The following is a 25606-nucleotide window of genomic DNA, read 5'->3' as shown; positions in this document are numbered from 1 at the left end:
AACTAAAACTGACCTTGTCTCTTTAAATTCCTCGTGGATGTTTTCCTGCACATGCCCCCAACTTTCTACCCTACTTCGGCCTGCTGATTATGTCGCGGTCATGCTCCACTATCCCATGTTATCTGCGCTTGCCAAAAACTCCCCGTTCCCGAAATGCCCCCCGAGGAACGGTGGGAAGCTGCGCTGCGCAGCTCAGGCCCGGATCTACAGCCACTTTTGGTTGCAAGAGCTGCCGAGGTCGCTGATCAGTTCACGCTAACAGCCATCCACGCGACCTAACCACCACTTCCGCTTTGAAAGTGCATCATCACTGATGATCCTCGAAATAAAGATTGCCCTTTCTTCCTTTCTTTCCTGCTATTGTTGCTCTACTTATGTTCTATTTTTTCATTGCTCTGCCAAAACAAAAGCTTTCGCTTTTTCAGAACACTTCAATAAAGATTGATCGATTGATTGATTGATTGGTTGATTGATTGATTGATTGATTGATTGATTGGTTGATTGATTGATTGATTGATTGATTGATTGATTGATTGATTGATTGATTGATTGATTGATTGATTGATTGATTGAGATGATAGAGATGCAGGCCTCACACACCAAGTTTATTTCCCAATATTCAGTTTACAACACCAGCGTAGGACATTCCGGAGCAGCGTCGAGTGATACGTTGAATGATTCAATTTTGAGGCGCCCCTTCCCATTCATACTATGTTTTCTTACAAGAAAACCCTTATTTTCTCGTCTTAACCCTGCGGGAATGGTTTCTCGTTGCACGGCTGAGGCTCACTGAACCAAATCGATAGCGATTGACACCGTTCGAATATTCATAAACTGGCTAAAAATCAACACTGAGCATGCACGTACATTTGTCGAGCGAAGCTGTCTATGGGTCTTCCATGAGTTTAGCCTTCGTAAACAGGTGTCCACTCCGCCGGCGTGGTCTAGAACTATCTCGGCGCACTCTTTTATCCGGTCACGTGTTCCACTCCGAGGTTCTGGCTCCGCTAGGGCCAGAACTCCCTTCCGGCTCCGTTGTCTCTTCGCTACAACTATTACGCTCGAGTTGCATGGAGCGGCCCTGCCACAATTTTGACCACAGTGCTCCGCCAGCCAGACAAGACTTGCACTGGCTTGCACAGAATCCGCGTTGCATGCACATTCGTCAGCGAGCCCTCGGAGCTCGCCTGAGAAGTGAACCTTTGTTCCAGGGTGTCCTACGCACAAGATAGGGGTTTTTCGCCTGTTCGTCTCTTTGTTTACATGTTTATCCCCCCCCCCCCCCAAATCACAGGATTAACACATCTTTTCGCACTATTTCAAGGACAGCGAACATCCTTGTCCTCTACGAATTTTGCCACTACCATTGAAGTTTAGAGCACCCAAATACACGCACCTTACACACACAGTCGGTGCCCTCAACAAAGCCATATTCGTCTTGAGAGCAAAAAAAAAAAAAAACAGCTTTGCACCACTCAGAGCACACACTGCTACAGCCCTGGATTGCTTTAAGTTAGCTACAGAGGCCCCTAAGACAAGGGGGTTACGCAAGTGGGCGTGTGAACCCAATCACCACGAGCCCGCCTGGCAGCTGTCTGACGTAGCAGCTGGCCAAAGCTGCGCACAGCAGGATGCGAGCGCTCACATGCAGAATCCGCCCGTCACCTCGAAGGCGGCGCCGGTAACGTAAGAGCTGTTCGGGAAGCACAGAAAGGCAATGGCCTCGGCCACTTCCTCGGGCTGGCCAAACCGCCCTAAGGGAGTGCTGGCTGCCAAGAGCTTCTCCTCGCTTTCATCAACCAGTGCGATGGCCATCGGCGTACGTGTAGCCCCCGGAAGGACGGCATTACAGCGGATTCCATGAGGGCCCAACTCCTGCGCCGCTGTCTTGGTGAGGGCGACCACGGCCCCCTTCGAGGCTGTGTACGCTCCGAAGTTGGCCATTCCCGTCTTGGCCGCGATGCTGGCGACGTTTACGATGACTCCATTCGGCACGGCCGATGCGATCATGCTTCTTGCGGCCTCCCGCGTCATAAGGAACGTGCCCTGCGGGGAATACACAGCGTCCGTATACGTGATGACCAGGCGTACGACCATTCGGACTGCACAAATCTCTGCGCCCCAGCATGTGCGTAGGCTGAATGGCTCAAAAAGTACCGTGTAACCACTCCAGCCGGACTGGATAGCTCTCCTCCAGTGCCCACACCAATCAAATAAGGTGAGTAGTCTTTAGAGATGCCTTGAAATAACACTAAAGCATTGCGCTTGTGTTTAGTCTTGCTCTTTTAACAACAAACTAGTACCCTTCTACCTTGATACCGAAATACAATTTGCACTAACTTGTCAAAACGTTTAGCGGGAAACCATAGTCCCTTCTTTTGGACGTTCTTATACCGGCCAGGATAATCTGAGCGTTTAATATTAATTAGGCGCATCGAAATGATTTAAGTTCAACTGCAGCCCTGCGTATGCTTTAGCACACTTTTAGCAGTCAGAAAAAAAACACATCATGGGTGTCGACGTGGTTCCCGAACAGAGGTGATGACAACATAATGACTTCTAGCATCGCTAAATGGTCAGTGTGACAATAAAGGAAAGTACTGTTGCTCCGAAATATGACGTAGCTCCAACTCTCGTACGTGTCGCCTAAATTTCAAATATCCCTCCCTTTTTAGCACTACCTTGATGTTACGAAATGTGCATACTAGGTGGCGCCGCATGTCCGAAGGGAAGCTCAGAGAAAAAATGGAACGTGGAGTGTAACCAAGGGGGTTGCATAAATACGACCCAGAATTCATAGATGTATTTTTCCTTAACAATTAAACAGAACTTAACTTCTTGGCTTTCTTAAACAGCCGTAATGTTTTACGAAAAGCCAAATTTCAACCACGTGCCTTGCGGAGAAGTCAAGCAAACAGATTTTCCTGCGGTAAAGCCTCTTTTTTAAATGCAGAGCATTTCTTTAATTAACTCACGATGTCACCCGTTCTTGGCGTCTGTAGTTGTCCGCATCGCTCACCTCGACATGCCCGGCTCAGACGTTTCGCTATCGGCGCGATCAACATTCGATAGCGCGCCCAGGCCCGTTTCAAGGACACTCTCTCCCCTCTCTCGGTCTCAACGTGCGCCGAGGCTGACAATTTTACTGCTGACGAGCGCTGTCTCGTCAGCAGTTGCCACAAGTGCAACAACATTAACGTAACGCAAACTACTTAACGTCGTGCGCCCCCGGAAATGCTCTGCATTTGATCGTGCCCCTCGCGAGGGGGATGTTTCACTGCGTCGCCATGCGAACAGTTTGCCACGCTTTAGTTTCAGTACAGTGTACTAGAATTAGTACACTGTAGTTTCAGTTCCATATATCCCCGCCGCGGCCGTGGAGAGGCGGCCGGCCGCGACTCTCGCCACCGCGGCGCTGCGGTTGCGAGTTGCGCTAGGAAAGCGAGCGTCGTCTGCTAGCGGGGAGCGGAACGCGTTCCGCTCGGCATCTCCAGTTTTCGCCACTTCTGGCTGCGCACTGCAAAAGAAATAACTTTTTTAAATGCAGAGCATTTCAGTAACTCACGATGTCACCCGCGTTGACGTCCGTCGTGGTCCGCACCGTCGTTGTCCGCATCCCCCTACACTATATAAAAAAAATACTACCCGGCGCCTGGTTTCGATCCCTCGACCCTGCGGGCGCAACGCAATGTACATGGTACTCTACCCACTGCGCCACATAGCCGACACAGAATGGGAGGCTACGAACGCGCCCTATATCCTTGACTCATTCAAACTACGTCAAGAAGCTGCTGATACAACGCATTCACTACCACCAACTCCCCAAACACTAAACGTTAACGCTCACGGAGGATTCGCCACCAGGTGGCCGATTCATGTTGACGTGCGGTGCATGGGCTCCCGTTTAATCCCGCCCAATCTTCGGCTAAATCTGCCATCCGGTGGATTTTCTGGCACCGCTCGATTCCTCTCGATGAACGCCATCTAACAAGCCTACACTGAAGTCGGTGAGTGGACCCCGTGAAATTTTACGACGAGTTGAAATTCTGAAGCGAGGATTGCCACGCCAAGTATAGAATCCACGAGCGGCCATAGCAGCCACCGGCACGTGCACCGGAGCCCGCCGTGGCCGATCGCCACGTGCCCGCTCCCCCGCCTCCCATCACCCCTGAGCCCTGAGGAACGCTATCGCGCTGCAGCGATGGAGGTCGTCGTAGACGGCGAAGAGATCCCCCCCGAGGAACTCGCAAGCGAGGAATGGGCCGAAATTCGGCGCAAGCAACGAGCCTTGACCCTAAAGAGGACCGCAACCTCCGGAAATGCCAGCACGTCGCCCGAAGTGGTCTCATCGAATACCCGCAAAAGCCGGCCGCTGCGTCGTCGATGTCCACCGATGGAGCGCTTGCCGGAGACCGACATCAAAATTGTCCTACGACCACGAGGAGGGCTCGATGTACGGTCGGTGGCGCCGGCAACTATCGCCAATGCCATTTCTAAATCGGCACCAGTCCCCCTGAGTCCAGAAGATCAAGTTCGGGTGCACCAAAACTCCAACTACATTCTGATCAGTACCCCCGACCATCAGCGAGCGCGCATTTTCGCAAGCATCAAATCCCTTGTTCTCAACAACAAGCAGTATGAAATCTCTGCGCACGTCTCAGCCCCCGCCAACACGGTGCTGGAAATTAATTTCAAAATTCCCGAAGACGATACTCCCGAAGAAATAACTCGGAACGTGGTCGACTTCAACCCAGACCTGCCCATCTTATCGGTCAAACGACTGGGAAGCACAGACGCCGCTCAAATCTTATTCGACGGATACAAGGTTCCGTTTTAGATCCGGTACGGCTACACCACGTACCGCTGCACACCATTCCGGCACAAAACAGAAGCTTGCACGCAGTGCTGGAAGCGAGGACACAGACCTGACGTCTGCCCGAACCCAACGACCAGGTGCCCCCAGTGCGGCATCACCAACCCCAGTGAGGGACACCCGTGCAAGCCTAAGTGCATTGTGTGCGAGGGAGCCCACCTCACGGGGTCCGCAGAGTGCCCGCAGCGCTTCAAGCCACGTCGCCCCCTGCCGCCGCTAGAAACAACGAAGGACCGGAACGAAAAAGAAGACGCCCCGCTGAACGCTCGAAGCCAGCAAGATTGGCCCGCCCTTCCGGGCCGCGAACCCCCCAGGACGCAGACCCCGGAAAGAGGAAGAGCCCCGTCGAGATCGCTGTCCAAACACAAGGCAAGATCTCCATCGGCCGGCCGCTCCAAACCCAACTCCAAGAGGTGGGCCAACGTTCCGTCGACGGCCGAAATCGAGAAGTCGGTAAGCTTCGATGGCGGGGCCTCCCACCCCAGTCCCTCTTCCCAGCCCCCTCTAAACTTCCATAAACAGCTAATAGATGAGCTAGCCAACATAAGAGCAGAAATGGCAGGTCTTAGGAAAGAAAATAATGACCTCAAACAGGAACTCCTCAGGGTCCGCCGCCAAAACGCAGCAATCTCCCAACCAAATTCCACCGATCAAGAACCTGCCTCCCCCGCACCCAAAAAACGAGCGATTGCGGCAGCCTCCGTACAAATCCCCAATCCGGTAGAAGAGTCTAGAGCACTGCACGGGCCTGATTTTAAGGCCCGAGCCCAGCCCGAGCCCGATTTGTGAAGCCCGAGCCCGACCCGGGCCCGTAACACCGAGCCCGGGCTCGGCCCGGGCCCGGGCATTCATAAGTGAGCCTAGCCCGGGCCCGGCCCGGGCCCGTCGTCTCAAGCCCAGGCCCGGCCCGGGCCCGTCGTCTCAATCCCAGGCCCGGCCCAGGCCCGTCGTCTCAAGCCCACGCCCAGCCCGGACATGGTCGTTTTTTTCTTTTTTTGAGCCTAGGGAGGGCCCGCATGTGTGTGACCAGGCCTGGTCTTAGACGTCGAAGAAAATTTGTTTATTATATTTGGTCGAGTGTCTTCGTAGCGGGAAATCAGACGGAGCATCTAGTCTGCAGAAGCATGCCCTGAATTGTAACGCAAAAAATAATGGTTTAAAAGTACACGTAGCTTAGCTCACACCGTCTGCAGTTCACGCCACATGGGCGTAATAATAGCTCGTATTCTTACACGAGAGACACCATCACCTTTGATGACCAGACTCTTGGCAACTTCATGTGGTTGTTTTGGTCACAAGTTGGTATTAATGAAATTTTTTGCTCTCCATTTGAATCCCCGAATATGTGCGTGCGTTGAGATATTTTTCCTGGAGTGGTTGTTAAGCGGTGGCGCTTCTCTAGCACGCGAGTTTGATTTCCAGCCACGGCTGCCGCATTTAGATTGGTTCGAAATCTAAAATACACGTACATAGACATAGGTGCACAGCTCCAGGGCACGGCCTCCGCGATCGGCTGCCGCAGGCGCGCCGCCGGCAGCCGATCGCGGAGGCCGTGTCCAGGGTGGCTTAATTAATTCCTTCCCCGCTATGGCATTCCTTGTAACCGTATCTTTGATATCTTATACACCAAAATATAAAATCTTGATGCAGTAGATGAAATGTCATTAAAGTACAGTATAGTGACTATCAGACCTAGCAAAACACGTTTTTATAACAATGTGTACAACTAACATCAAAAAGCGCGTAAAAGTGTACTCAGAATATTCAATTTTATGCTCATTTCTACACCTCACGTCGGAACTATTAACGGCCGGGCCTATGAATTCATGCCCGAGCCCGGCCCGGGCCCGTGGCGTCGAGCCCGAGCCCGGCCCGGGCCCGCGGCACTGAGCCCGAGCCCAGCCCGGGCCCGCGGCACTGAGCCCGGGCCCGGCCCGAGCCCGCCGATAATCGACTTCGGGCGGCCCGGCCCGGCCCGCGGGCCGGGTCGGGCCCGGGCTTTCGGGCCGGCCCGGGCCCGTGCAGTGCTCTAGAAGAGTCCCCGCAGCAGCAGGAACTTGACCGTAAAATAATCGCTCTTGGGAGAAGTAACGCTGAACTGCACGAGCACATTACCACCATGCAGAATAGTATAGAATCATTCCGATCCGAAGTGAACTTGTACAGATCGGAACTACACAGCTTCATGCAAGATATAATGAACAGGCTCGGTATAGCTCCCAATCTCATGCCTCAACCCGAAGCACACAATGGCTCGCAGTAACAATAAAAATGACAACCCCATTAAGGTCTGGCAGTGGAATTGCCGAGGGTACAAACGCAAAAAGCATAATTTACTCATGTATCTGCAAAGCCTAGACTCCCCCCCCCCAGAAATTATAGCCCTACAGGAGACAAACGCCATTGTCAAATTGCCGGGTTACAGGGCATTTCAAAGTGCGACGGACCTGAAAACGGCGGTCCTCGTACAGAGGCATATACCAGCCTACAGGAGTCAATTCGACAGCGTTGTCATCCCCCACGACTTAATTACGGTCCTCCCAAGCAAAAGGCGAGCGGAAAGACTTTATATTCTAAACGTATATAGCGCCCCTAAATCTAAGACAGACCGCTTCAACCACCTATTCTCGCTCACGAGGAAGGAGGTAGGCCCACATGCACTGCTCATAGTTGGAGATTTTAATGCTCCTCACACGGCCTGGGGATACCCAACCTGTGAGCCAAAGGGACGAGACCTCTGGGAACAAATACAGACACACCATTTTACGTTAGAGAATGGCATTCACACCCCTACACGAATCGGAAACAGCGCACAACGCGACACCACCCCGGATCTCACTCTCTCACTGCACACAAACAGGGTAACATGGGGAGTCACCGAAGAAACACTAGGCAGCGACCACCTCATAATCGAGATAGTGACTATAACCAAACACAAAATCACTCAAACGCTCAGACAAAAAACTATGACTGACTGGGATAAATTTAGAACGATCCGAGAATGCAACGGCAACCATGCGGATGAGTGCGCAAGCCCGGAATACATTGAGGACATAAACGAATGGACACAACAGCTACTTGCAGACATAAAAGCAGTCACGAAGGACCTCGATCCGCTTATTCCTTCCGATATCGTAGACTCCCGTCTCAATCACCTTTGGGAGGCGTACCGAGGAATCCAAAAACGATGGCGCAGAAATAAAAGCAATCGCAAATTGCGGCTAAAACTGTCCCGTCTGCAGACGGAGATTGAAGCGCACGCGGTCACTCTCTCGCACTCCCAATGGGACCAGATCTGCGACCAGATGCAAGGAAACTTTGGAATGAAGAAGACATGGCAGATAATTAGACACCTCCTCGACCCTGATCAGAACAAGACAGAACAGAGAAACCGCATAACCAAAATCATCCACACATACTCAGGCTCTGACGATGAACTTATAGAAGAAATCAAAGACATGTACCTCCCCATAGGACCCAAGATCGAACTACCCTTGTACATGGGTCACCCAAACAGCGAGATGGACAGGGACATAACTGAAGCCGAGGTACGATTGGCGATTCGCAAACTTAGGTCCAATTCGGCCCCAGGTCCTGACCACATTTCGAACCGGGCGTTACGAAACTTGGACGATTCCTCAATCACCGCAATCACTGCTTTTCTCAACACATGCTGGAGAACGGGGCGAATTCCGGAATCGTGGAAACATGCCAAGGTTATTCTAATCCCCAAGCCAAATAAACCACTTAAAATCGAACACCTCCGCCCCATTTCCCTCACGTCGTGCTTAGCAAAACTCATGGAACACGTAATCCTAGCTCGGCTCACAACACACATGAACGACACGGAACAATTCCCCCACACAATGATTGGCTTCAGACCTGGTCTTTCAACTCAAGATATACTCATACAGCTATCAGAACAAATTATCAAACCATCCACCGGCCTAGACACATCGGTGATACTGGCCCTGGACCTGACAAAAGCATTTGACAACGTCTCGCACGAGGCCATAATGTCGGGTCTGGGATCGATCAATCCGGGTGAGAGAACCTACAATTACATCAGGGACTTTTTGTCAAACCGGACAGCCGCCATACATCTAGACAGCCTTGTCTCAGATACATTCCCGCTAGGCAGTCATGGCACTCCGCAAGGAGCCGTACTGTCACCATTACTCTTTAACCTTGCAATCATAGACATGCCGAAGAAATTAGCACGGATCCCCCACCTGTACCACAGCCTCTACGCAGACGATATTACCCTCTGGATGAACCAGGGGAGTGATGGGAACATTGAAGAAACACTGCAAAGAGGCATAGAGGTAGTGGTGGAGGAGGCCAGGAGAGCGGGTTTGGCCTGCTCTCCGGCAAAGTCTGAGCTACTTGTTATTCCCCCGAACCAGAAAAAACGGCTTCACTCCAGCATCAAACTCCATATTGAAGGTAGAGAGATCCCGGAGGTCCCGGCCGTCAAAGTCCTAGGGCTGCACATACAATCCACTAGACTAAATCACAAATTAATCCAAACAATAGAACGGCACATAAACCAAACCATTGGTTTGCTCAAAAGGGTCACCAATAGAAACTCAGGTTTGACCGAGCAGAACAGGGTTCGCCTAATCCAAGCCTTCGTCGTGAGCAGAATACTTTACTCGATTCCATACCTTAAACTAACAGCTGCCGAAACCAACAAAATTGATGTCCTCATTAGACGCGCCTACAAGGCAGCATTACGTCTTCCCCCCGGCACGTCCACTGCCAAACTGGAAGGGTTAGGCCTTCACAGCAAGGCCAGCGAACTAGTTGAAGCCCACCTAATGGGACAGTACGAACGCCTCGCTCGCACACCCACAGGGAGATACATACTTAGCAAACTAGGAATAGGATATCACACACTATACGCCTCGAGCGTGGCCTGTAGGGGCGCCACTGAAATCCCCCTAGCGGCCCGTTTCGAAAGCAGGCGCGGGAGTCCGCGTCCCGCTCCCCAGTGCCGCCGCTGCTTTTGCGGCACTTCACGACTGAGATTTACCGTTTGTGGGCGTTTTAAATCCGTGTTTGTGTGGAGCAGTCACTCTGTTCGCCAATGGGGTGTGTTTACGAGAGTGTAAATGTTTCCGACGCGATCGTCGTGTGGTATTTTCGGTCTGTATAAGCGCCAGGTGTGTGTCACAGGCCAGCGTCGCGGAACCGGCGTATGATGGAGCCGATTGTAGTTACACTGACCTGAATTTACTAGCCGTGTCTCCGTAACTACCGGTTCCTCAGATGTTCATGCTACGGCTATACACTACGATTTAAATCGGTTTTGTGCGCTTACATAATCAGCGGAGCACCCATACCTGACAGCACACCAGTTACGTTTGCCAATATTATACCTCAAATATTGATCACCACCATTTACAAGCCAGTCTGTGTTAATTTCGGGAATATTCAACAAAAGTAGGATGGACAATGCATAGGGGATCAACACACGACAGAGTCGTCTTGTCGTGAGGTGAGCGCCCGCAAACATTTATCTGCTACATATACCCTCTGCGAGCAGCGCGGAGACGGGCTTACAATATAATCCGCGTCCGCGACTAAATGCTTCTTCGAAATATCGTCATATGGCACAGGGAGCCTGCAGAATAAACCAGCAACTGAAATCAGAGGGCCTTATCACATACCACACTCTTCCAACCACACATTTCATCGCTTGTTGAACAGCCTACCCTGTATACTTCCAAAAATGCGTCCGCCGTACGATGAGCTCTTCGTTGAAGTAGAAAAACAAAAGGAAATTGAACGCGAGATTTATGTGTGGGATTACTAAAGCGTTCATTGCCTGATTCCGCTCCGCATTTGTACACGGCGTACCCCTCCCCCCCCCCCCCCCCTACCGATTTCTCGCGAAATAGTAGTGCATTTCGCGTATAGTTGGTCTAGTGAAACCTACCTGGATGAAGTTTAGACGAACGTCTTTAGCATGCCAGAAGCTGCACTGTTTTTTTTTTTTCATTTCCGTTAGAGCTATTATGTTTCTAAATTCCGCATTGGCACAGCATTTATTTTTCTGTGGTTTCATTTCCTTGGTTCTTGCTATATGGCGTGTGTGGGCACATATTTAACGACGCACAGGCTTGGAATATACTTTACATTTTCGCATGGTTTATATTCTTATAAAAGGCATAAGTTATTGTCCGGGATTGGGTTAATCACATCCCCGAAACATATTTTTTGCGGCGTATATATGCGAAACGAAGCCGCATTCGTTGTCCACGCTGCGAAATGAAGCCAACCTCTCATTGTGCCAGTATCAGGTCTAAACGAGGCGTCAGTAGAATTCATTTGTGCCTGATGTTTTGGAGGTGGCATGGGTGATATGTTGCTGCCGTCGCCGACGCCCGGAAGAGCGACGACGAAGCGCGCAGAACAGCGTCCCCGGGTAGCTCTTGCAGGCGATCGCGTACTCTACGAAGACGCAGCTGCTTTTTAAGTGACCTAAACGTACTCTTTGCCTAGAGTCATCACCATAACAAGTTCTTTTAGGGCGCGGAGAGACGAAAAGAAGCGAAATAGAACCAAAACACTGCACGAGCCCCTATCAGTCACGCAGCGCAAATCCCGTCAACGCCGCGGAGAAGCGGCGGCAGGCGGCGCAGCGATCGCAAAGCTCTAGGCGTATATCAGGACGCGAAAACAGTTCCCCCTAGTATTCACTCTCATATTGTAGCCAAACCGCTTCCCCGCAACATGCACCCCACGTACCACTCCGAGCGCAGGAAACAACGAGCCCGCGCCCTGCACAAGAAGTATAAAAATGATCCGCAAGTCGTGTACGTCGACGCGGCAGAGTACAGACACAATGAGGCTTTCACCGCAATCGCCGTACAAAATTACCCCAACACCAGCATTCTCGATTCTATAACAGTCCGGACGCCCATCCCAGAACCGGCGGAAGAGGCAGCAATAGCGCTCGCCCTTTCACTCACCCCCACACCCGCAACGATCATTACCGATTCTAAAACTGCTCTCCAAAATTTTGCCGCTGGTCGTATATCCCCAACGGCGCTCAAAATTTTGCTCAGGAACCCCCCGCAATCCCCAGTACAACTGATCTGGACCCCCGCGCATTCTGGGCTCGAGGGAAACGAGGCGGCCCATGACCTAGCCCGAGGATTTACTATCCGGGCAGGGCCGAACCCGTATCCTTACCACGGAGCCCGGTCCGCGCGGGACCGTCTGATCGGTTTTCACGATATTACCACCTACTACCTCCTCTCCCGCCGGATCTATCCTCGGGCGGACAAATCCCTGACCTTAGAGCAAAGCCACGTATGGTGCCAACTCCAGACGGAAGTCTTTCCCAATCCGGCCACCATGACCCATGTCCACCCCAGCCTCTATCCAACCTCGGCGTGCCCCTTATGTGGCGCCCATGCCAACCTGGCCCACATTATGTGGGCATGCCCCCAGGACCCCTTCCCCGAAATACCCTCTGAGGAGAGGTGGGAGGCCTCGCTTCGCAGCCCCGACCCGGACCTACAGGTCCGCCTGGTCAAGACGGCGGAAGAGGTCGCCAGAAGGCGCCAGCCTATGGCCACCACGGGACCCCCAACCTAAGCCAAGGAGAAGACGTCCAGGACGGGCGGGCCTTCGGCCCGTTACCTGCCACCATTCGGACTTCGATTCTCCTCGAGACACTTCCTCAAAATAAAGTTTATCTCTCTCTCTCTTAACGCTCGCGGGGAGATGGGACCGCCAAAAACAACGCGTTGTGGACTGCGCAGTAAGGTGCCGGCACGTGCGAGAACCGCTCGCGCTGTTCGTTCCAGGCAGGAGGCGCGCGAGCACTGCGAAGGCGGGAAATTTGAACTGCTTTGGACAAACCTCCGTTCAATTCATCAAGAGAGAAGTGAGACAGGGAGGCGAAGAGCGTGATGGGTAGTAGCAGTAAGCGGATAACGGTACCACAGGCCGTTATGGCGAATCACTGCTCTGCATTTACGACAGCTTTCACGTTGAGTGGAACGGCTTTAATTTTTTTTGTATTATCCTCGATTAGTGTGGAAAAAAAGGCCACCGGGGGCACTGGGAAGCTTTCCAATTCCCCCTGGTTATCTTGATGTCTGCGAGTTCTCATTTCAGAACCAGTGATCTAAGTTATGCTTCCTCAAATACACGCTTTACACCTGCAATATCGCCATTCTTAAGTAACATGGTTTAATCTAATGTCAAGCCGCTGATACCGGGACGAATTTTCTGCTTACTCCCAGAGAATCCATGTCTAAAATAATCTTAGCGTCAGTACCTGCGTCTTGTTAGTCGAACCAGGCTGTGAAAGGTGAGTAAATTGCATATCCATCGGTGCTGAGAAAAGGAGCTAGTAATGGTCCGCGACAAGTAACAGAGTTTTCTTTAAAAGTATCAGGGTTGGCCAAAGAGGCGTCGCAGTAACTTCAGCAAGTTGCACTACAGTAGTGCTGTACAAAGTAGAACCAGATTCATAATTTGATGATATCAATTACATTTTCTTAACAGATATATTTTTTCGAAAGCAGGGAGATCGGTTGACACGACACAGGTAACAATGACAATGCCACTTGAGGAGGAGGAGAAGGCAGAAAGGACAGAAAGGCCGGGAGGTTAACCAGGTGCAGAGCCTGGTTTGCTACCCTGCACTGGGGAACTGGGGTTCAGGTGATCAAAGAGAGGGCAGGAGAAGAGGAGGAAAGTTGCTTCAGAGGTAACGGTAAGAACGACATAGTTCAGGAAATCACCTTAACGTTGGTTTGCATAACTTTGTCGAAGTCTTCATCTGTCGTGTCAACAAGGAGAGACTTCCGGGCTATTGCGGCGCTGTTCACCACGATGCTGACAGGCAGCGATTCGGTCTCCTTGATATCAGCAAAAAGGTTCCCCACAGACTCAGTGGATCCAACGTCCAACCATACAGATGTATGGCACGATGGGCCTGCAAAGAGCCGTATTATTTGTAGCCCATACATAGCTTAATCAAGATGATATCTAAAGTTCGCTGCACAGGCCCTATTAAAAAAAATGGCTGCGGCGTACAGAATTATTTTATCTCTGTACATAAGATTACATGCACTGCATTCTTCCCAAAATCTCATGTATCTAGTGGTAGAGCCACCCAAGAATCAGCTGCCGTTCTCTGCAAGGACAACTACTACTACCACCTTCTATCAGCTACGAACACCAAAATGACATCAAATATCACACGTGGACTGTAGCATAATTCCTCGCAGTATATCGTCTTATTCACTAATTCTTAACTGTTCTAATCAACAATGCACAAACCAAACTCTACAAGTACAGCTTACATCCGTGAACTATAGGCGTCGCCAAAATAAGCTGAACATGATTGCATCCATGCTGCCCAAGCAGCTTCCTTAGCTTTCCTTGTGATTCCGCGATATTTCTCGACGTCGTTGCGCAAGTCTAATGTCCGCTGATTTTGCGAGGTATTGAGAGGTATTGAAGGGTCTTGATTGAGAAGCGCTCGAGCCAGCCACTCAAGCAAGCAGTTAAATGGTTTCATGATGATGCGTTCTCGGGAAGCGCTTCTTCGTCGTCATCGTCTCGGCGTCACGGTCCCAACGTCGAAAGTTCGTTCATAGACTTGTTGTCGTCGCCATCGTCTCTCTTTGGTGTTTTTAAGTCACGTGACAATACTTTGTTCGACAGAGATCTTGGAGTCAAGCTCGTAGCTAATTGTCTTTACAGGACTTCTATGTGTAGCAAAGGTGATGGAAGTACTCCAGTCCCTGCTGAGTCAATCCGGAGTGTTGAGGTTTGGGGGTGGGACGTGAAAGAATAAATACTATAGGCGCAGCAAAACATAAATGCCATAAAAAATACATATTTAACTGCCCACGTGCACATTCGGTAGTTGGTTGTAACGCGGCCAGTGCTGTATGTGCTTTGGTGGGCTGTAATTTCCGCACGTTGACGCATAGTTTGATTATCAGGCATCTTTTTAAACTCCTGAGTGTCATGCCGATACCGTCCACTGTCAGGGCCGGCTATAGCAGAAGTCGGTGGAAAACAGCGATCATAAGTTGCCTTGATACGAATACATTTAATGCGTAAGCATTTTCTGCCTAAGATTACTGAAGGGCACTGCCTGGTATTTGCGCGTAATGGCGGAGGTTAAGCAATTTTGGGCGTTATAGGAGTGAAAATGGAGATAACTTGTCGAAGGAAATTTTTAAAATGAGGCAAACGAATGAAAAAAACTGAAAATTATATAACGAAAAAAAAATGTCTATCTTACACGCCGTCACCGGCCGACTAAGACAAAAATAATTTTAAAAAGACAAAATAGAACCACAAAAATTTTCAAAGTCCCCCGAAAGTGTAACGCCTTATATCACAAAAAGCATAATTCGTCAAGACATTTAATCTCTATAAAAATGAAAGTTAAATTTTATAGAGAAAAATTTTAAAAACACAATACAACAAAACCAAGGCAAGGTCTCCTAAGATAGGCTTATAATTCTACGCAGGCATTAATGAATAAAAATAGCCTGGTTGGGTCAAACTGGTCTATTAAATAAGTCGCAATAAAGACAGTCGGCATAACATTAGTTATGCATTAGTCGACAATTACTAGGATTTCTGTACGATTTTTAGCGCATATCGTTAGAACTGCGTAAACGACGACAAGGAAAACCAGGATATTGACGTCATTTCGGCATATGCTATGCGTCGTTGTATGTCTCTACGGCAACCGTAATAACGGTGTCGCGGAAAAACCGCTACAGCAGTAACCCACCTGGCAGCGACCGAGCCACATTCGTGGCGGCGTCCAGGTTTATGTCAGCGACGACGACCTTGGCTCCCTGTGCGGCGAGAGCGCGGCATGTGGCCTTTCCGATGCCGCTCGCACCGCCGGTCACCACGGCTAACCGACCGCTCAGAGACATTCTGCACGATGCTGGAAGCTGCAGTCGTGGTCAAGGCCGGATCCTTACGCGCTGTCTCGCGTCGTTCGTATAGACACTAAAGCTCGGTTCTTATCGCACAACACTCCGGCGGCGGCTGATAGGAAATTCTGTGACGAGGTACTGCACCCTATCAAAGGTGAATAACCGTCTGCGTTGGCTCTATAGCTTCTTTCTCGGTGAGGAGTACGCACAGGTAGAGTGCTTCCGTAATCAGTGAAGACCTGAAACAATAGGGATAATTAGAACTCCGTAAACCATCTTCACAAAGGTGAACCGGTAGGAATGGTCCCAAGAAAAGCTCATTATATAAATATACTAAATCTGATGGCGTATTCACGTGTTCGTGGTTCGGCCGCTGCATTTTCGGAATTTCATGCCACGATTCCGCGTTTTTTTTTTTTTTTTCGAGAGGTGCGGACGCCTCGGTCACAGAGTCGACGTGTGCCTGTAACGATGGCTACCATGTCGGCAAAGAAAGTGTGTGGGACATGCGGTGCCACGGAACCGCAGGATCATCACTTGTGCGAACCAAAGTGTGCCTTGTGCGGCAAAGGACACAAGACAGCGGACAAAAAGTGTCCTCAGCGGTACCAAGTTCCGTACCTGCTTAAGAAGAGAAGGCAGGAGAGGCAACAGAAGAAACGCAGCGGAGGAAACACCTCCAACAACAACCAGGGGCGCCCAAGCACTCAAGGCCTTGGAGGGATCCTCAAGAACTGCAGGGATCGTTCCGAGTCCTTTCCTCGTCTCCCGTCGCAAAATGACGTAGAGAACCAGCGCCAGGGCGGCCACGAGCCTCAGAGTGCGTCCCGTTCGAGCCACCGACGTTCCGAGAGTTCCACATCGTCTCGCACCGGCAACTCTAGCAGAAAATCCGAATCCAGGTCTGCCAACAGACGCAGAGGAGGGCGACGGGCCTCCAGATCGCCGTCGAGACCGGGACGACAACAAAGCGCATCCACCTCGAGAGGAGGACTGGGAACAAAAGGCAACAACGAGGGGAAACCGGCGCTGCAAGACAAGGGACAGAACTCGAACAAGACCAGGGAAGTGCTGACAGTGGCGGCATCCTCGGTCGAAACCAGGGTAAGCTGGGCGAGCACGGTCTCCCAACCTAAGAGGCAGGGTAGAACCAACTCGCAGGAAAACAAAGATAAATATGCACGAGCCGCAGCAGAGCAGTCCGAGCTAACCAAGGTTAGACAGATGCTAGAGATTCTCATTGCATAGAATCGCTCCCTAAAGGAGAAAATAGGAGAAAAGATTTTGATTGATTATGGGGTTTAACGCGCCGACGCAACGCAGGCGATGAGGCGCGCCGTAGTGGAGGGCTCCGGATTAATTTTGACCACCTGGGGATCTTTATCGTGCGCCGAAATCTCGTACACACGGGCGTTTTTGCTTTTCGCCTCCATTAGAAAAGCGGCCGCCGCGGCCGGGAATCGAACCCGCGACCTCGTGCTCAGCAGCAAATAGGAGAAAAGACCGCCGCGCAGAGCGCTGGGGGGGGATCAGGCCTCCGCTAGCGAAAACGAGGATATGCTGGTGATGGCAGCAGATGATAAGGGTGAAGGGGTGGGGACGAAGCCGAGTCTTGCATTTTCTTGCCTGTTTATGTACCATTTCAACAAAATAAACTCAAACTCAAACTCAAACTCAACTCCCCCTGCAGCCGACATCGGGGCCATCGGTTTCTCCCGTGACAACGGAGATAGAGGAAAAGCCGCCAACGGTAGAGGCACCCGAACTCGAGAGAGACTTAGACCTGGACGGCTCCGAGATTGAGTCTCCTCCGCAAAAGCGAAGGGTAGGCCGCAACACCGGCAGATCGGGAGTCAAGCGCAAGGCCAAGAAACAAACGAGGATACAGGAAAACACAGAAATGAAATTTGAGGCATTCAGTAAGGCTTTCGAGGCAAAAATGAACGCGAAACTCGAAGAGATAACGGCTATGTCCAACTCGTTTGCGGAAAACGTAACCAAGCAGCTTGACCCTTTCAACATGAGAGTGTCCGCACTAGAGAGTGCACAGACCGCAGCCAGACAGCAGAAGCAGGGTAGGGGAGTAGGTCCAATCAAATCCACAAAGCCGTACTCGAGACCAGCAGCAGAGGGTTTGAGATCTGCCTTGGTTGATACAACGGTAGCAAATCGAAACTTAACCGAATAATCATGGCTAGGGACGATCGCAAAAACAGCAACAGGTACACCATTTGGCAGTGGTGTACCTGTATTGTCCTGTATGTACCTGTATGTACCTGAATTGTCGTGAGTATCGGCGCAAGCGTGGTAACCTCCAACAATTCATAAACTCTGAAAGCGCTGGGGAAGTGCCAGACGTCATTGTCCTACAGGAAACGGGAGGGCACGCAAAATTATCGGGATACACGTCTTATTTTGACGAGGACCACTCGGACGACAAGCGGACCCCGGTCACGACCCTGGTTAGGCGCAACGTTCCGGCGATGCGACGCGAAACGGGCATAGGGACCGTAGACCACGTACTCGTGGAGATTATCTCCGCTCAAAAAATTCACAGCATATCCACGGGGTGAATGTCGATGAGTGGGCGAAGCTCCTGAGGGGAAATCATCGGTAAAACCGTGACTCTTCAGTGAAAGTTCGCCCACTACATCTGTGTCCGAACGTAACGTCTAGAAAGTCTCGCTTAAACCGCGCGTCGGCACCTTGGGGCTGAGCTCGCCTGATGCGTTTTGCAGACGCCTCACGAGCTCTCACTGCATCGGGGTCTGCCTGCCGATACGCGCGCTTTCTCGCCGCTTCCCGTTCTCTGACGTTTTGGAGATCCTCTTCGCGCCGCAGCCGTGCCGCTTCGCGTACGGCAGGGTCCTCGCGCCGTTGCCGTGACGCTTGGGCCTCTCGTTCTGGAACGCTGGGATCTTGGCGGCGTCGTCGCGCAGCCAGACGACACGCTTCGGCCTCCCGCTCTCGTACGGCAGGATCTTGGCGGCGGCGTCGCGCAGCTTCACGGAGTGCTTCTGCCTCGCGGGCTCGCACATCTGCAGCCTTATCCATCGGGCGACTCCGAGCGCGCGCCAACAGCGAACGGATTTTATTACAACGCTCCCCGCCATCTAGTAAACAATCCAAGAACTAAACTAGAGGTAGCCACGCCATCTAGTAAACAATACAAGCGCATCTTTTCATCATATACAAGAACCGCCATCTAGTAAACAATCCAAGAACTAAACTAGAGGTAGCCACGCCATCTAGTAAACAATCCAAGAACTAAACTAGAGGTGGCTACATACATACGTCGAGGATGGACAGACCCATGCCCTAAGGAGCTTCGCCCCTAAAACGAGGACAGGGAAGTGTCTTCGTACTGAACGCTGTGGGGATCGCGACTTTCACGCGAACCACTTTCTGGCTAGCTCCCCATCGCGGCCGGCGTGCACACGCGCCTCGCTCACGCGACGGGAACCATACGGGAGGGCGCCAGCGACCGGACGGTTTTTTGTCGCCCTGGTGAAGGCGTTGACCCTTTTCCCTTCTGCCTTACCCGAGAACCAGTTCTTCCTCGATACTAGCCACCAAAAGGCGAGGTGTGGTGGGTTGTCGGATGACGTGAGGACGCTCTCTTGTCTTGGAAATCCGGTAGCGCGCGGACGTTTCGGCGCGCTGGTGCTGACTTGGGGAACGCGCCACAATCGGACGCATCCGGGCGAGCTCGGAGGACTGCACCCGCGTTCGCACGCGCAGCGCCGCGCTGCTCCGGTGAGTCGAACCATCTCGATCTCTAGCGTTGTTTAATGCCTCGCTCCCAATGTTACCGTTCTGGCCTACGATCAGCCTGTATGCAGTGTATTTGATTCGCACTTTGCAATAAATGCTGCCATTGATGTTTTGCCCTCGCCGCCTCCTTCCTTTGTCTGTCTCCGCAAACAACGGACCCGTCCGCAGCCGGCGCTCGCAAGGCATGTTTGCTGAGCGCGGATGGCTGCGGGGTGGGAAATAACTAGTGTGTGAAATGTTAAACCCCACAACGTCTACAGTAGTCCTCAGAAGAGACATAGATTCAAGAAACTTTTCCGCAAAGTCCTAGATATTGCGGGTAAGCAGCCGCTTGTAATAGTGGGAGACTTTAATGCACCGCACCCGGCGTGGGGGCACAAGAAGGATTTGATCAAAGGGAGAAATCTTTGGCTGGACTGTCAACAAGAGGCCCTCACTCTCGTGACGGATCCCGGGTGCCCCACGCGCACGGGAAACAGCGTGAGCGTAGACACCACTCCGGACCTTACATTTGTAAGGAATGTCGGGGGAGGCACCGTACGGTGGACGAACCTTAAGGAAAATTTGGGCAGCGACCACTTTATCGTGGCCACCGATTTTGTGGCGGGCCCAACTAAGGCTGGGTGTGGTACTCAACTGAGGCTAGTGGACTGGGATTCCTTTAGGCTCCAGAGGCGTTGCGAAACCGCTGATGGCAACGAAGAGTCGGTAGGAGCTACCCGCGACATAACAGATTTGGGAGCGTGGGTCACGCAGCTGCACGGTGACGTTAAAGCGTCGACTAAGACAATCACGCAGGAAGCCGGATTCTAGCAGACCGACGCCAGGCTCCTGCATATGTGGGAAGCCAAAGAGGGTCTGCAAAGACGACTGGCCAAGCAAAAATACAATCGCAACCTCCGCAGGCGGCTAGCCAGACTCAACAAACAAATTGAAGACTACGCTAATCACTTGGCACAACAGACGGGGCACAACATATGTGACGCGATGGACAGGCAAATGGGGCTAGCAAAGACCTGGAACACACTCAGATATCTGATAGACCCCCAAACGAGCACAACAACTCAGAAGCAGAATCTAAGCAAAATCATTCACAAATTCGAAGGCTCAGACGAGGAGCTCGTAAGAGAGATCCGAAACAGATACGTGGGCAATGACCCCCGCGTGAAACTCAAGGATTACGAGGGACCTTCGAACCCTAAGTTAGATGAACCCATAACACTCACCGAGGTGCGTGGAGCCATTCAGGCGCTGCGTACAAAGTCGGCTCCTGGTCCCGACGGAGTGACAAACAAGATGCTCCGGAACCTGGACGACGACTCGATAGAAGCGCTGACTCGGTACTTGAACTGGTGTTGGGAACGCGGCGAGATACCCGCACAGTGGAAAGACGCAAATATTGTAATGATTCCGAAGCCTGGAAAAAAACTTTACCTAGAGAATCTAAGTCCCATTTCACTAACGTCGTGTATGGGCATATTGTTAGAACACGTAGTCCTAAACAGACTTCACGCGCTCATGGACGAAAGAGATCTTTTCCCCCATACCATGATCGGCTTTAGACCGGGCTTGTCCACTCAAGACGTGATGTTGAGACTCAAGCATAAAATCCTTGACGGAGAAGGGTGCTCGCCGTTAGACACCAGAGCCATTCTTGGCTTGGACCTGACGAAGGCATTTGATAGCGTCAAGCACGAGGCAATTATGGAAAGTCTAGAGGGCCTGGGGGTCGGCACCAGGACTTACAACTACGTTAGGGACTTTCTGTCCAACAGAACGGCACGCCTGGTCGTGGGCGGAGTAGAATCGGATGTCATAGAGATAGGGAGCAGGGGCACGCCTCAGGGCTCCGTCCTGTCCCCGTTTCTCTTCAATGCAGTTATGATCGGGCTCCCGAGAATTTTAGATTACATAGAGGGGCTGGAACACAGCCTGTATGCAGACGACATTACCATCTGGTCGTCCGGAGGCGGTAGCGATGGAGAGATCCAGGAGCGACTGCAGAGAGCCGCGGACGCGGTGGTAGAATACGCTGCCCCGAAGGGTTTGCGTTGCTCGCTGCAGACGTCCGAGCTTCCGAGCTTCTATAATATAATCCTAGAAAGCAAACAAAGAGCGCGATGGAAGCAGCTAAGCGAAGTCCTCCGATTGAGCTCTGGGCCGAGGGACTAAGGATTCCCGTGGTCCACAGCATCAGGGTTCTGGGGCTCAGGATCCAAGCGAACGGGCACAACATGGAGGCTATCAAAGTGCTGGAAGGTAGCGTGCACCAGACGACCCGACTCATCTCTCGCATAGCCACTCGGCATCGGGGAATGAAGGAGGAGAATCTCCTTAGGCTCGTACAAGCCTTCGTCGTGAGTCGCGTGGTGTACGTGGTGCCATTCCTCAATATGCTCACAAGTGAGAAAGAGAAAGTAGATAGGCTGATGAGGAAAGCCTACAAACAGGCCTTGGGAATACCAATCACGACATCGACCGAAACTTTTGCGGCCATGGGGCTGCACAACTCGGTTGACGAATTGATAGAAGCGCAACGCATAGCGCAAGCGGAGAGACTCTCGAGGAGCCGGACGGGCAGACACATTTTGGCTTCTCTCGGTATCCTCTACGAGTCGCAGTTTGGAGAGAAACACTCTCTCCCGATTGCTACGAGAGGGGTGCTGAAGATTCCCCCTCTCCCGGCAAACATGCACCCGCAGAGGGACGTGGCGAGGAGAACGGCCAGAGCGGCAGCTCTTAACTCGAGCCCAACGCGGGCACGACAAATGTAAACAGAATTTACTACGTGGACGCTGCGGACTATGAAATCACGCGAAGATCGCCGAGCAGATACGGCGCAATGGCTGCTGCGGTAGCGGATCATGAGGGGAACCTGGTCGCTTCCGGCTCGGTCTGGACGACGAGCCCCGAGATGGGGGAGGAGGTGGCAGTCGCCCTGGCAATCAGAGCTGCAGTCGCCAACGGGCACCTCGAGGACGACACACCGCTGCAACTCACCCTCGAGACGGCCACCACCAGTACTCCAGCATGGTCAATAGGGGAAAAGGATGTCACAGCTCGCATAGACAGGGTCGTGATTGTGAGTGACTCGAAAGCGGCGATTAGGAACTTCGCCAAAGGCCGCGTGTCGCTTGAGGCTACAAAGGTACTCGTCTCTCTATCGGAGAGCACAATCAGTAGACTGAACAAGAATCCCATTACTTAGCTATGGGCGCCGGCACACTCTGGCCTCCCGGGCAACGAACGCGCTCATGAAGCAGCTCGAGCATTAACAATCCGAGCTCGCGTCTGTGAGTCCGCGTGTATCGGTGCACACGGAGACGGCAGAACAGAGGCGCGTTCGTCGCCGACTGGGTCGGAGGGAACCGGACAGGCTGACGGCGGAGTCAATCTGCCCTCGAACCCCTGGCCTTCCGCGAGGGGTCGATTGGTAACGTATAGGGAAATATTGGACCATTACAGAAGCTCCCGGCTCAAATACCCTCCGGCGGACAAAATACTAGAAAGGGGGCAGGCGGTGTCATGGCGACTCCTTCAGGCGAACAGGTATCCAAATCCGGCGTTGTACAACCGGTGCTACCCCGGAATGTACGATGCACATTGTAAATGGTGTAAAGAAGCCAAGGCGGATCTCGCACATGTGCTCTGGGCCTGCTCAGGCCCAACCGACAATAACAGGGTGTCAAATGACATAGCACAAGCTGATCCCCCACACTCAGGGAAAGACGACGCCAATACAATGGTAGAACAATATAAGGAGCGACAAAAGATCATATCATCACTAGGCATAACGGGACCGCTGAGTTGGGAGACCACGCTGCTCAGTACGGACCCCCAGATCCAGAAGAAAATGATCCAGCTGGCCGAGGGTGCCGCTGGGGCCCACGGGCTCCTGGCCGCCACCTGAGGAAGAGGAGAAGCTGTACATCCTCCTTTCGAAGTGGATTCAAATTAAAGTTATTCTCTCTCTCTCTCTCTCTTGTAAACCTATGCGACCATCGTTGTCATTTTCAGATTTAAAATCCTGATTTGCTTAACGGGGGCTTTTTAAAACATCACCACAGCGCCCAACTTTGAAACTGCACTACTAGTTCAGATTTAAAAAAAAAAAAATATGCAAACCCGCAGAAGATGCGCAAGTCTTGCTTTCGCGCCAACAAACAGTACAGTGGTCACGCACGCTCAGCAAAGATTACCAATAAAGCTATCTCTCTCTCCATCTCCTTCCCCCCTCTCTCTCTCAGAAAGCCTCATTACTGAATTAAAACAATGCTGTATGAAGCACTCCCCACCCACCTTTCATTCGCCAGACTGACCAATTCGAACATGCCCTAGACTCGCTAGCGCATACACAGCTTGATCCCCCTGTCGACTGCACAAATGAACGTGTCGCTAGCGTGCACAGTCCGATGAAGAAATGGCTACTCCCTCCGATGAAAGCGTTGAAAAGGTAATTCAAAAGTTTTCCCAGGTGCACGGGTACAGATTACACCGTCGACTCCTTAGCATACCTATGAAGGCCGTGAGAGGCAGCAGAGCCCGTATGGTAACCCTCGTCCGTCTTCAACAACGCCCGGCAGGCCACTACGAAGCATCTCCGGCAGTACCGCGCGTTCCTCAGGGGCGAGGGGGGAAGGTGCGGCTGAAGGAAAGGCGAGGATGGCTTGTCCGGTGTCATTCTCGCTCGCTGTGGTCGCTCACCTGGCCTTGGGCCAACATGCACGCCTCAATCGGTGCACGCGCAGTCCTGCGTCGTTGGTTGTCTAGACTTTCCTTGCTCTTTATGCTTTCTTACTTTTCCGGACTCGACAACTGGGATAAGCTTCCTTGCTTCTGTGCATCGCACTGCGTCGTTGGTTGTCTAGACTTTCCTTGCTCTTTATGCTTTCTTACTTTTCCGGACTCGACAACTGGGATAAGCTTCCTTGCTTCTGTGCATCGCACTGTTTCTCTACACGCCTCCGGGCACGTCCGACGTGCCGAGTGACGGGCACACGTACAATGTGCGTGCATACCCTCGCCGACTTTCTGAAGTTCGGCCGCTCTAATTTCCACTTCCTCTTGAAACGATGCCATGTGTACTTTATTATTATTATACAACCGTGTATCTTTAACTTTCATGTTTACCTTGCCCCCCTCCCCCGTTACCCCACGTGTAAAGGGACACTAAAGGATAATGGAAGAAAGAACGCGTTTCTTAGCTCTGTCCGTTTTTGTTCGGCGGCCAACGACGCCTCGCTGACTGTGAAATAACAATTATAGCGTGAATTTCTTTTTGCCACTGCCCTTTAATTTCTTCGTGACGTTTCAAGGCACGTCCCAAAGCAGCCAGAGTGAGCCCAGCCCGATTTTACTCGATCGTCACCATCGCTCTGAAAGCTTCTCGTTGGCTTTCAGTTTTGTGTCAGCTTAACAGACAGGGTCTTTTTAACGCCATCCTTAAGTGGTGGCGTACGCAACATCAGCGACCAAGCCCCAGCTTTTTATTGGCGTGGTGTGATGACACCGACGAAGCTTTCCCAGTAAGGCCAATGCCCAGGAGGTGTTACCGCCTAGGGGCAGGTGCTGAAAATACATGCGTCGTTGCTCAAAGAAGTTGAAGGCCATCTCGTTTCAAGTCGGTTACGCTAATAATATCTGGTTTAACCGTTGGCTGTTACCTACACTTTCAACATCTCAAAAAAATGTTGTCAGGGACTTTTTTTTTTCTCAGCGAAACATTTGAGCGGCACACTTCAACAAAATCGAAACTGAAACTAAGCCTGCCGTCCGGGCTGGGACATCATATTTTATATTACTTGCTAGCTAATGTTTGTGTCTTTTAGAAAGCGTATGGCCAGTAAAAGCTCTCGGATGCACTTATTTACACTTACATGTGCCTGCATCAGTGTTTGTTTCAGAAGAACGCTTTCATAATTCGCGGTTTGTGATGTTACAAATCGTCACTTGTCTTTCCTCCATGCAAATTGTAGTGCGAAAAAATGTATTGGGGTGATGCCTATTTTCACACTTAGGTAAT

At 51.6% G+C, this 25606-nt stretch overlaps 1 protein-coding gene across 6 annotated transcripts; it reads right to left on the bottom strand.

Moving 5' to 3' along the window:
• Nucleotides 1–567: 567 nt before the first annotated feature.
• LOC144170342 ((3R)-3-hydroxyacyl-CoA dehydrogenase-like) lies at nt 568–24402 on the bottom strand. Of its 6 annotated transcripts, none has more exons than XM_077700086.1 (5): nt 24099–24165; nt 23420–23490; nt 15657–16049; nt 13639–13832; nt 569–2046 (listed from the first exon to the last, which is right to left on the bottom strand). In XM_077700086.1, the coding sequence occupies exons 3-5, from the start codon at nt 15805–15807 to the stop codon at nt 1642–1644; spliced, it is 750 nt and encodes a 249-aa protein (XP_077556212.1). In that variant the 5' UTR covers nt 15808–16049; nt 23420–23490; nt 24099–24165; the 3' UTR covers nt 569–1641. The 6 variants fall into 6 exon arrangements, with proteins under 6 accessions (XP_077556210.1, XP_077556212.1, XP_077556213.1 ...); XM_077700087.1 differs by lacking the exon at nt 24099–24165 and adding an exon at nt 20811–20933 and having other exon boundaries at nt 23420–23458; XM_077700084.1 differs by lacking the exon at nt 15657–16049 and having other exon boundaries at nt 568–2046; nt 24099–24402.
• Between the last annotated feature and the right edge of the window lie 1204 nt (nt 24403–25606).

Source organism: Haemaphysalis longicornis, unplaced genomic scaffold (genome assembly GCF_048455015.1).
Source record: "Haemaphysalis longicornis isolate Haplotype H1 unplaced genomic scaffold, Haemaphysalis longicornis Haplotype H1 scaffold_2, whole genome shotgun sequence".
Classification (NCBI taxonomy): domain Eukaryota; kingdom Metazoa; phylum Arthropoda; class Arachnida; order Ixodida; family Ixodidae; genus Haemaphysalis; species Haemaphysalis longicornis.
The sequence above is the reverse complement of the archived record's forward strand: the minus strand, read 5'-3'. Positions and strand labels throughout refer to the sequence as shown.